At 41.3% G+C, this 13,161-nt stretch overlaps 1 protein-coding gene across 1 annotated transcript in view; it reads right to left on the bottom strand.

Annotated features, from left to right (window-relative positions):
• The window catches only part of KLB (klotho beta), a 55,404-nt gene that overhangs the window by 21,803 nt on the left and 20,440 nt on the right, over positions 1 to 13,161 (bottom strand). The window contains 2 exon segments of the mRNA XM_006873214.1: positions 2,070 to 2,338; positions 6,797 to 7,307. Of these exon segments, the coding sequence (XP_006873276.1) occupies positions 2,070 to 2,338; positions 6,797 to 7,307 (780 nt within the window).

Here is a 13,161-nt window from a genome sequence, read left to right as displayed (position 1 = left end):
GGAACCAACTCCACAGCACATAACCACGACCACCACCAAGCATGGAGAGATGGAGGAAGATAGCCATGTAGCCACATGAGGATGCTGAGGAACAGAAACTCCAAAGAGACAAGGACCTTCCTCTAGAGCTGACTGACAGAGAAAGCCTTCCCACAGAGTGGGCATCCACTTGTAGTATTTCTGATATAGCAGCCTGGATGACTAAAACCATATCATCTATGTGGTATTCTTTAAAAAAAAAAAATGTTTAACTAAACCCAATAAAGAAGCAATTAGACAAATCCAGACTATTATACAGTCAGTTGGCTTGGACTCCTCAAAAAATGTTAATTCCATGAAATTGGGGAGATTTACTGAGTAAAACCCTGTACAGGGTCGCTATGGGTCGGAACCAACTCGACGGCACTTAACAACAAAACAACAACAACTTTTTAGTAAGCCACTTACTTTTTAATAGTATATGAAAGAGAAAATGATGGAGATAAAGCGAATGTGGAGGCAGGGATCAGACTGGGTCAACAGGTAGCTTTATAAAGAGCCTAAGATGAAGATAAATGCCCGTGTACATCTGTTTCCCTTTTATCATCCCTGACACTTCACTAAAATCTTGTTTAAATATGGACACAAATTAAAATTTCTTATCTGGGAACTTTGCTCATCACATGACTTAGGACCTTGAGTCTGATTCCATTGCTTGTAGATCTCCAGATTGTTGTCTTTCCATATACTTCTAGAATATTGGCATAGTGGTTAAGAGTCAGATCAATCTGTGAAGTCCAGGTAAGTTACTTAATGACAACACTCAGTTTTCTAGTCTATAAAGTGAAGATTAAGTGAGAGAATGCACTTAACTGCACTTGAGTGGATTCCAACTCACGGTGACCCCATAGGACAAAGTAGAATTGCTCCAAGGCTGTCCTGGTGTGGTGCTGTAGAATAAGCACTGGACTGCTAACTGCCAGGTGGGTGATTCAAACCCACCAGTCCTTCCATACAGGTTCGCTATGAGTCAGAACTAACAGCACTTAACAACAACAATATTTATGGGAGCAGACTACCATACAGCAATCCCACGGTACATATGGACAGCAGTTATATGTTTGGCACATCATAAGGGTGTAAAATCCAGTTGTTATTATTTTGGAAAGAGTACTTTGAGTCTGGAGGCTTACATGTTGCCTGTTGCAATTCTATCATTATTTGTGTTACAGTTGGTACTCACTAGTTCAAACCGACCTTATAGTCTAGTGCTTATCCTACAGCACCTCACCAAGACTCCAGCTGCTAACAAACTTGCTCTTAGCAAAGCAATATCTATACATATCTTTTTTTCCATAACTTTGATACTACTAATAATATCTATACATATCTTTTTTCCTACTAACATGTAAACCATCACTCAATTCACATGGCGTCCTGGTGTGGCACTGAAGGATAATGCGCTGGGGCTGCAAGGTCAGCTTGAACCCCAAAGTCGGCAATTCATACCCACCAGCTGCTCCTAGGAAACTCTACAGGGTCACTATGGGTTGGAACCAACTCAAAAGCACTTAGCAAGAACAACAAATACCTCACATAGAAATGACTGTAAGCTCCCCTAGACCATATGCTTCTTGAAGGTAGCCTCTTTGTCTCTAAATTTCCATCACAATACAATGCCTGAGTTCTGGCACAGGAAAGCCTCTCCTAACTAAAAGCCATGAGTCAGTGCCATTGAGTGGATTTAGACTCATGGCAATCGCACGTGTTGTAGAGAACTGTGCTCCATAAGGTTTCTAGTGACTGTGATCCTTGGGAAGCAGATCACCAGGCCTTTCTTCTGACGTATCTCTGAGTATGTTTGAATCACCAACCTAATGGTTGGTAGTTGAGTTCTTAACTGCACCAAAGGTGAACTCGTTAAAGGTTCTCAGTAAAGGTTAATACCCTTCTTCCTCTTCCCTTGCTTTCCTTCAAAACCTCCAAATAATTGTATTGGAGATTGTCTCTTAGCTGGCACTGAGAAAATGCAATTTTAAGCCAAGTGTCCTGTGTCTCAGTTCACAGTGAACATGTAAGCAACCACTTACCTTAAGGACAGATTCAGTGACGCCCCAGGAGAAGTCGCAGGGAAACTGACCCTTCACATCTGGTGTGGACTCTTTGAAAATGAAACCATTTTCTCGTATGATCTGTTTGTAGTAATGTGCTGAAGACTTGGGTGTTCTTTCTTTTTGCTTACTGTTAAAATCCACATAAAATAATCCTCGGCGAGTGAAGTAAGCATCCTGCCATTCAAAGCCATCCAGGAGAGACCAGGCAGTGTAACCAAACACTTGTATTCCATCAAACTTTATTGCTGCACAGAGAAAAGAAAGCAGAGGTGACCGCAAATCTAAATCTACAGGTTCATGTTTAAGTTTCACGGCCAGAATGCCAGGAAACAAGATACTGTGTGAAAGCAACCCTTTCCCTCATTTTCAGGCCCATTACCGTGTGTCAGTATGGGGATGTGGAGGGGTGCAGATCACACCAGGTGACAGTGTCAGAAGGGGTGACACCAAAATGACTATCTGTAAAATTGTTATGCAGTGTTTCAGCTGAAATATATTGTTTTTTATAAAACTATCTCTGTAGTTAGTTATAACAACAAAAACATTTTTCATAAGGTCAGTTTACATATATCAATATACCTCATAGATAGTTAAAAAGGAGCTCTGGTAGCATAGTGGTTATGAATCGGGCTACTAAATGCAGGGTCAGCAGTTCGAAACTACTAGCTGTTCTATGGGAGAAAGATGAGATTTTCTGCTCCCGTAAAGGTTTACAGCCTTGGAAACCCTATACAGGGTTGCTATGAGTTGGGACCGACCCCACGGCACATAACCACCACCACGACCACATAGCGAAAACTCTGCTGACTGACTTTTTGAATCTTCTTAAGTACTCTGCTCAGAGCTGTCATTTCTTTTTATGGTTTTGTCTACACACACAACAGGCATGTGATGTTGTTTTCATTGCAGTTTGTATAGTCTCATTTTCTGGTGTTTTAGCTACAATATTATGGTAATTAGTATTTGTGAACCTGTATTGATAACTTTTTTTTTAGAAGGAAGTTTTAATTAAAGGAAAAGGAGGTAGTGGTGGTGTTGATATGTTGTGGCGTCTGTTCCAACTCATGGCGACCCTGTACAGGGTTTCCGAGGCTGTAAATCTTTACAGGAGCAGAAAGCCTCATCTTTCTCCTGCGGAACGGCTGGTAGTTTCCAACTGCTGACCTTGCGGTTCGCAGCCCGATTCGTAACCACTACGCTGCCAGAGCTCCTTCAGAATGGTGTAGTTTTAGAAAACATCTCTGAGGCTTAGTGTGCATATCTGTGTCAGGGGACATGACAATTTCCAGAGCCCTGTGGACCAATTCATATGTCTGCTTGCTACCATGAGTTTCTCATTTCATGTTTGGCTTGGCTTCCGTTTGTGGATAAAGGATCCATTCTATGAAACCATTCCTCAGGGACTAAAAAAATTTTTGCTTTAGACTTAACGTAAATGAATGTATACTAAGGAGCAAAACACAGTGATGTTACAGAACAAGGATTAGGTTGAAGGGCAGGGGCTCTAGGGACTTGCTCTACTGTACTCCTGAGAGAGATGCTATTGGACAAGTTCCTTGGCCTCAGTTTTCTTACTTGTAAACAGAACCAGTTGGGAAAGAGCTCTAAAAACATGTCTAGCTTTAAAACTCTGATCAGTAATGTTTAGGAGTTGGGTGAAAATGAAATATGAATGATTAATTGTTGTTTTTAAGTGCTGTTCAGTTTGTACTGACTCATACTAACCCCGAATAGGGTTTCTCAGGAGGTAGCAGTCCAGTGCTTATCCCACAGTGCCAACCCAGGACTCCATAGCAGCAATAAGACAACAAATGCCCAAATCAACCATTATTATGGATTGAATTATCAGGCCCCACCTCCCTGGACACCTGAAATACATTTTGTAAATCCTAACATCTATGCCTTTGGTTATAATTCCATTTGGGAATGAGTTATCTTTGTTATGTTAATTAGACAGGGTTCATGTCTAATTTTGAGTTAATCTCTTTTGAGATATAAAAGAGATTAAATAAAGGAGTAGAGAGAGAGAGATGGACAAGATAGGTACCAAGCTACATGGAGATCTCCAAGGAACCAGGAAGCAGAAGCTCATGAGATAAAGACCTTCGTCCAGAGCAGACAGACACAAAGCCTTCTCCACGAGCAGACATTTTGAATTCAGACTTCTAGTCTCTTCTAAATACTCACTTGTGGCATTTCTGTTATAACAGCACTAGGACTCCTGGTGTGGCACTGTAGGATAAGCATGAACTGTAAACCACAATGTGGGGGGTTCAAACTAGCTGCTCCTTGGTCTGTACAAGGTTGCTATGAGTCAGAATTGACTTGACAGCACATAACAACAGATAACTAAGACAACCATGACACATCATTCCTTTCTTAAAAACGTTCACATCTCTTGTAAATATGGCTCATTTCTGCATTTGGGTTTTTTTCTTACTGATCTATCAAGAGATTCCAAGAAGATAGTGCATCTCAGTAGGACCTGGATCTCATCCCTTTGATGTTGTAGGGTCCTGAGGAGAGGTGGATTGGTAATGACCAGTGGATGGGCTCCCTCTCAACCCAAGCACTTGCATTTGGTCAGTCTCTCTAGGCAGTGTCTTCTGCTCTGGAGGTACCATGTGTTTGTACCTTGTGGCTGGGCATGCTCTCTTCCAAGCTGCTCCTCGTTCAGGTTGGAACAGCAGGGCCTGGCTCTCCCTGAACACCCTTCCTGAAGATCTATCCCTGCAGTCTGGGATTTCCCTCCATGCTTGAAACTGCTAAAAAGAGCTACAGAATCCTAGAGAGCTCCACAGACAGATCCATTATGTTTGAATGATCTGGAGCTCAGCTCTGCAGGCGACAGAACAATCAGAACTTGTGTTGGTCCTCTGCTCCATTATTTTAATCAGCTACTTGAATAATGGAAAAGGAGTGAGGGGTTAGGTCAGGGTCAGAAAAAAATCCAGGAACAATAGTAATTACTCAGCTTTGCCGCCATTTTGGCACATTCATATTCTTATGAATGTAGGAAGTGGAAGGCTCACTGGTTCAAATGTCCAATATCTTAGACTAAAGTATTACTCTTAGAAAAATGCCAGTTTATTTCTTTTAGCATTTGTGCTTTTTAGCATTATGTGCTTTTAAAAGAATGAAGCAGCCTCTTCTTGACACTTAAGGATGTCTGCAGTCTAAAATATTATGATCTTAAAATTTTATTTATAAAGGTTACTTGGCATTTTGTCTAGACGGGTCTGGTAAAAGAGATGGGGATAAGACTCTTATGATTCAATAGTGAGTAGTTGTTATCATGACTAACTGCGACTGTCACAATTGTAAAGGTAGAAGTTTTGTAACAAAAACAGGGGAGTGGTTAATCTTACAGTCCAGGAACAGAGGACTCTAAGACCATCAAGGGAGAAGAGCACAGCAGAATGTTGGACCCTATCCAGAGAAGCAGTGATACCAGAGATGGAGGCAGAGATGGGAACATTGAGAGAGGGAGCAGCTGAGGACTCTAGATTCATAGAAAAAGAGGGACTGAGAGCTGGTGGGCAGGAGGTTTTGTTGTTGTTGTTAGGTGCCATTGAGTCAGTGCCGACTCATAGCGAGCTTATGCACAGCAGAACGAAACTCTGCCCGATTCTGGGCCAACCTCACTACTGTTGCCACACTTGATGCTGCCACCTGGCCATTCCATCTCACTGGGAGTTTTCCTCTCTTTCTCTGGCCCTCCAGCTTACCAAACATGATATCCTTCTCCAGTTACTGCTCCCTTCTGACAATATGTCTGAAGTAAGAGACGAAGTTTGGCCATCCTGGCTTCTAAGGAGCACTCTGGCTGTACTTCTTCCAACACAGATCTGTTGGTTCTATGGGCAGCCCATGGCACTTTCAATATTCTCCTCCAACACCATAACTAAAAAGCATCAATTCTTCTATAGTCTGCCTTATTTACTGTCCAACTTTCACATGCGTATGAGGTTATTGAAAATACCATGGCTTGGGTCAGGCACAGGTTTGCAGAATGTGCCGTTGGGTTGTTTAAATGATTATGTACTCCTGAGTGTTTTTGTGTACACCTCCCCACCAAAAAAACCCCCCAAAAAACCACGGAGGGAATAAAAACATATATTGTTGAATGATGATGCACAGAGGAAATTGTAATCATTACAATGAAATTATGAATGTAAAACCGATGTTCTCACATGTATACTATCATTCAATTCACAATAAAAACTTAAAAAAGAAAAGGATATATAGGAATAACATTAAAAATTTGTGTCAATCTTAGGCAATACAAAGACCCAACAAAAACAACAATAATCATATTATATATTCAAAGTGACTTAAAATATCCTAGTGTGGGCATTGGACTGCAAGGTCAATCTGAACCACAAGGTGGTGGTTCAAACCCATCAGCCGCTCCTCGGAAACCCTATACAGGGTCGTTATGAGTCAGAACCGACTCGATGGTGCTTAACAACAACAGCAACAACATAGAATAAAAAAGAGGAACACCTGCAATGAGATGAATTGACACAGTGACTGCAAGAATGGATTCAAACATAACAATTGTGCGGATGGCGCAGGTCTGGGCAGTGTTTGGTTCTGTTGTGCACAGGGTCCAGAAGAGTCAGAACTGACTCGATGGCACCTAACAACACAGGATAAGCATTCAAGAAATTTTCTTTTAATTGAGCTAATGTGTCACTAACCTTGAAGAACCTGGTTGAGGAAATTCTTCATCATGTAGATGGCGGTGGTATCTTCTGTTTTCACATGACTGTCAGTGAACCAACCATTCTCAGCAATTAAGATCCGGGGGTTGTCATATTCCAGTTTGATCCAGTTCAGCACTTCTCTTAAATTGAGTGACACGTTTTGCCCCATTTTTTCCATGGTATTTAGGGGCTTGAAATTGTTGGGCCCAAATGAAAAGGCAAAGAAATCAGCTGTGCCTTTCACCTCACTCTTCTCTTCTTCAGTGAAAAGGGGTAGAGTGGAGAGCAACTTCTTTTTCATTACCTCTGGGTAGTCACCGTTCCCATGGAGGGGGCTGGCAAACCATCCGAGCACAGAAACCATGGATTGTTGGCACTTGAGTATATCCATTGTATTGTCTGATCTGTTTGGTTCAATCCAATGGGATCCCAACGTGATCGATAACCAGCCCTTTTGATGTGGACGGAAGTTTCTGTTGTAATTATGCCAAACTTTCGAATGAGCCTGATAAGAAGAAAATTGTATTAATCTTTATGGTAATTTGACTGATTGGAAGGTCACTTTTTGGACAAAATTATTGAAACATAGAGAGATGCATGGGAAATCTGCTGAGGAGGCCTGATAACCTCAGAGTCTATTCTCTGTCTACTTCACTTGTATTTCCAACCTAAAGCTTCCCCTATGGGATTGCTGGGAGTCCTGGTGTGGTATTGTAGGGTTAAATATGGACTGTTGATTGCAAGGTCAGTGGTTCAAACCCACCAGCTGCTCCTTGGAAACCCTAAACAGGGTCGCTATGAGTTGGGACCAACTCTACGACACTTATCAACAGCATCATGGGAGTGCTGAGTCAGATAGAGGATCCATCTTTGCCTAGTTTTATTTATTTATGCTTTAAAGAAATTGATTGATGTTTATTTCAAATACGATTTGCAAATTGGGATTTTATTTTAACTTGCTGTTGTTAAGTGTCTTTGAGTCGGCTCCAACTCATAGCGACACTATCAAAAGAGATGAGAGAGATTCTCATATTTGATTGGTGTTGCCATGGAAAAAACAGATCCCAATAGACCTGATAAATTTGTGATCAGAAAGGATTTTCAGACAGCATTGTCTTCAAAAACAATGAAAATAATTACCGATTTACCCTAAAGCATAGTTCCCAGTCTGACCTTTGGAGTCTGCTTCCCAAAACTAATTGCACATAGATAATTCTCTGCCCTCCCGGATAATCCCCTAAAACCCCAGTATTCCTGGGCCTACTAGGGACTGAGTGCAGGTGAGATACTATGTGGATTATAAGTTTTTTTCCTGTACATAACTAAACACAAAGTCATGATCTTTTACTATTCTACAAACCTCCCTTTTGTACTAATTTAGAAGGTCAGGGTAATCCAAGCTCTAAATCTGTAAATGGATAAAGATAGAGCAACTCCAAGAGTTGTTGTGAAGATTAAATGAGGTAACCTGTATGTAAAAGGTTTTAAAATAGTGCCTGGCAGAGAATAAACTTTGTATAAGCCCTTGGTGTTCTTATGATGGTGGTTATGTGCCGTGGAGTTGATTCCAACTCATAACAGCCCTGCATAGGGTTTTCGAGGCTGTAAATCTTTATGGGAGCAGAAAGCCTCTTCTTTCTCCTGTGGAACAGCTGGCAGTGTTCTTGTTAGCCACTGCGAAGTTGGAGCTAACTGCCCCAATTCATGGCAAGGCATTTACAATGGAAGTCAACGCTGCCAGGTCCCGTGCCCTCCCATGTGATCCAAATTATTAATGGCACATTAGTGGCTCAATGGTGGAATTCTCCCCTTCCATTCCTGTTCCATTCCTGCTCAGTTCACCTTGGATGCAGGCACCACCCACCGGGCAATGTAGGCTGGCGCATTGCTATGATGCCAACAGGTTTCAGCAGAGTTTTCACACTAAGATGGAATAGGAGGAAAGGCCCAGTGATCTACATCCAAAAATCAGCTAATGAAAACCTATAGATTACAAAAGTCTGATTTGCAACCAAATCATTGGGATGGTGAAGAACTGAGCAGCATTTTGTTTTACCGTGCACAGGGTTGTCATGGGTCAGGGGCTGACTCAAGGGCAACAACAGCGACATTATTTATTATTACAAAAGAGCAGAGAACTAATGGGGAGAGGATGAGTTTTGGAGTCAGCACACTTGGATTCTAAGTTCAGGTGCTTACTACGTGACCTTGGACAAATCACACAACTTTTCTGAGCTCTCTTGGTTTCCTCAGCTATAAAACAAGGTATATAATAACTTTTGTTATTATTATTCCTTTCTGGGCTCTTCTGAGTAATCAAATGGAAAGTCTTGATGACTCTGATTCTATGGAACCAAAGTAGTTAGAAAGATTCATTATTAGGTTTTAGAGGAAGCATTCTTTGTTTTATTCGAATCTGTCACTCGATCCCTTGGTAGCTTCTGTGTTTTCATCTGTAAAAGAGTGACCGAGTGACCGGTATCTCTCATTCAGTGTTGCTGTGCACTCTGATGTGTACACTGGAAAGCACGGACATGTATAAGATTCTGAGCCGTAAGCTAGTGAATCTGATACCATCAAGCTCTCTATGGAGAGTGAAATGGAATCGGTATAAATTATTAACCCAATCCTATAGGGCTGTTAGGGGAGTCCTGGTGTGGTGCTATGGGTTAATGTGCTGGACTGCAAAGTCAGTTTGATCTTCAAGGTTGGCAGTTCAAACTCACCAGCCACTCCTCGGAAACCCAATAAGGGTTTCTGTGCGTCAGAACCGACTAGACAGCACTTAACAACAATAACAACAATAGGGTTGCTAGAAGTCCTTGTGTGGTTCTATAGGATAAGCATTGGACTGCAAGGTCAGTTTGAACTACAAGGTGGTGGGTTCAAGCCCACCAGCTTCTCCTCGGAAACCCTATACAGCATCCCTAGGAGTAGAAACAGATTCGATGGCACTTAACAACAACAACAACAAGGTTGCTAGGGAGCCCTGGTATTACAAGTTGGGCTGCTAACTGCAAGGTCAGCAGTTCAAATCTACCAGTCACTCCACAGGAAAAAGATGAAACTTTCTGCTCCTGTAAAGACTTACAGTCTCAGAAACCCTATATAGGGTCGTGATGAGTCGAAATTGACTCAACCGCACGCAACGACCATCACTACCACAGGGTTGCTATGAGCCAAAATAGATTCTATGGCAGTGGAGTTTTTAAAATAGGAATTAAAAGGCGTCTTGGTGGTGCAATGGTCAGGGGCATGGCTGTTAACAGTGCTAACCCAAAGATTGTTGCTGTTGTGTGCCATTGAGTGGATTCGAACTCATGTTCCCTATGAGGCAGAGTTGAACTGCCCCGTAGGGTTTCCAAGGTGGTCATCTTTACAGGTCTTTTGTCTCCTGAGAAGTGGCAGGTGTGTGCATACCTGTGATCTTTTTGGTAGCAGCCAAGTGCTTAACCTGTGGCACCAGTGCTCCTCCATAAATACAATAACCTAAAATAACACTCACATGGGGTCTCTCTGACTAGGAATCAACTCTATGACAACCAACAGAAACAATTTGTTATTGTTAGGTGCCATCGGGTCGGTACCGACTCATAGCGACCTTATTATGCACAGCAGAAAGAAACACTGCCCGATCCTGGGCCAACCTCACTACTGTTGAACAGAAACAACAAGAATTTAGAATTACTGGGCTTGCACAAAGGAGCACTGGTGGCACAGTAGGTTAAGTGTTGGGTTGCTAACTGCTAAGTTGGTGGTTCAAACCCACCAGCTTCTCCTTAGGAGAAAGACGAGGCTGTCTGCTCCTGTAAATTCTCTGGATGACAGGAAGCAGTTCTTTGTCCTTTAGTGTCGCTATGAGTTGGAATCAACAGCAGTGAGGTTTTGATTTGCACAAAGTGTTAGACACTGGGCTAGTCAAAAGGTTGGCAGTTTGAACCCAGTCAGAGGCACCTCAAAGCCATTCTGCTTCTGGACGGTCACAGCCATAAAAACCCTAGGAAGCATAGTTCTACGCTGAGACACAGGGTCGCCATGAGTGGGAGTAAGTTTTGCTTCTTTTGATTCTGGTTTCATAGAAATTAACCAATCCTGATAGGACCAAAAAAAAAAAAAAAAAGGAGGTGAATTAAAAAAAAAAAAAAAAGTTCCATTGTATGTTTCAGAAATGAATGTAAAAGATGAGTCAAGTTGTGATAAAAATCTTGGTTATATCAGCATTTTAGTGAGAAATATAGTACATCTTAGAAGATAATAAAAAGACATGTGCCTTTGCAATCTCTTACCTGCAAGTTCCCTGGATATACCTATGCATATTCTGTCAGGCCTCAAGGTGACCTTCGTGTTCCACAGCATCTTTTTCACCTTTGCTGCTGTTTGCATAGGCTATCATAGTATGGAGGGTTATCTTTACTCATTCTTGTGCAGAGAATGTGGGGAGGTTCCCTGTGCAGCACTATGTTTATAACTTGATCCTATTTACCAAGTAACAAGGTAAAGAACATTGCTGAGAGATAGTGAGTTTAACATAAGTCTTGATGAAACAGGGATATCTACATGTGTTCCTTAGTCCAAAGCTCATGAAGTTGATTTGTTGAGAAAGCTGCAATGGGTTTAGTAGGGGAGGAGGACCCTGGGCTCTGAAACCCTTGCACAACACCCCTTCTCTGATTTTCCAAGGCTAACTTCTATCTTGTACAAGGCCACCTACCTTTGGAATGATTGATTTAAGGGAGCATCAACCTTTGTTCTTTAGATTCAGTAGCTTAAAGGGGAAGTCAGCAGCTCTTTCTTTTGGAGGCAGTTATCAAGGTCTCTGTCATTGAGAGACAGCCAGCAGCCTAATATCTCATTCTGGTCCCTCCTCTAGTCTAAAGTAATGGCTCCCTTTGATGCCCCTGGATATCCAGATTCAGATAAGTTCTCTGGATGACAGGAAGCAAATAAATAAGATAGTTGGCACAGCATTTGAAACAAAGATGAAGAAAGAGTTAGAAGCCAGAAAGAGATGGGAAAGCATTGGTAGAAGGAAGATGGCTGTGGAAGGGAGGGGTTGAAGACAGATGAACAAACCTAATGCATCATTATGTTGTTGTTAAGTGCCATTGAGTCAGCTCTGACTCATAGCGACCCTGTATAGGGTTTCCAAGGAGCAGCTGGTGAGCTTGAATCACTGACCTTGAGGTTCAAACCAACCTTGCTGTCCAGTGCATTAACCCACAGTGTCACACCAGGACTCAAACGAGTCTGTAATTCATGAACACACAATCATTTGTGAAGAGTTACATTTCCAAACCTGTGCTCAATTTTCCATTATGTTTTGACTGAAATAACTTGTGAACTGTAATTTCTTGCTTCTTATTAAGATGATTTAGTAAAACCTTGTTGTTAAGTTCCACTGAGTTGGTTCTGACCCATAGCGACCCTGTATTAGGTTTACGAGGAGCAGCTGGTGAGCTCGAACCACCGACCTTGCAGTTCAAACCAACTTTGCAATCCAGCGCATTAATCCACAGCACCATACCAGGACCCCACAGCATTAAAAATTAAAGAATGCTATAAAACTCCATAATCATAAGAAACTGTTGGCACATTTCTGTATTCCCATCATCGATATAGTTACCAATATATTTCCCAGCTGAAATCAATTTTAAACAGTTTCTATGTTGTTCTTAGTCTTTGTAATTATCTAATTTAATGACAGTATAACAATTTACATTGAATCACGACTTAGTCATCTCTCTCTTTTGAAAGAATTTATTTTCTTTCTATTATTTTTCATTTTTTAACCCCTCCTTGCCATGAATGTTTCAATAAATACTTTTGGCCATGTAACTTTTAATCTGTTTAGTTTGTTTGGAATAATTCTTTTAATTAATCCCAGGAATGGACTAAATTGCTTTCTAAAATGCAAAAAAAAAATTAATATTTAATTTACATTTCTTTGGATTGTTGGCTTTTACATCTAGGACTATATAGTAACAAAAACTGCTTTAACCAATACTCATTTAAATATAGATTGGATTGTGTTTTCCTGGTATGTATGTAATGATCACAATGACATGATGGAGTTTTGGTCTTTAAATTGCCCTGCTAAACCTTCTTTTAAGACAATTTCTTTCTTTCTTTTTAATGATTTATTGTGAATTATGTGATAGTTTACATGGAAGAACATTAGCTTTACTTTCATCCTATCGCATATTGTTTCATTGCCATGGTTAACAATTCTCTCCATGCATCAACCAAATGGTATACCCTGCAAGCCTGCCCCTGGTCATCAGCACACAGCACTTCTCCCTCTCTGGGTCTAGAGTTCCCAGCTGTCTCTCCACATCATCGTCTCTGCCTCTGTCTCTGGC

The sequence above is a fragment of the Chrysochloris asiatica genome, unplaced genomic scaffold (genome assembly GCF_000296735.1).
Source record: "Chrysochloris asiatica unplaced genomic scaffold, ChrAsi1.0 scaffold00230, whole genome shotgun sequence".
Lineage (NCBI taxonomy): Eukaryota > Metazoa > Chordata > Mammalia > Afrosoricida > Chrysochloridae > Chrysochloris > Chrysochloris asiatica.
This window is presented reverse-complemented; position numbering and strand designations above follow the sequence as displayed.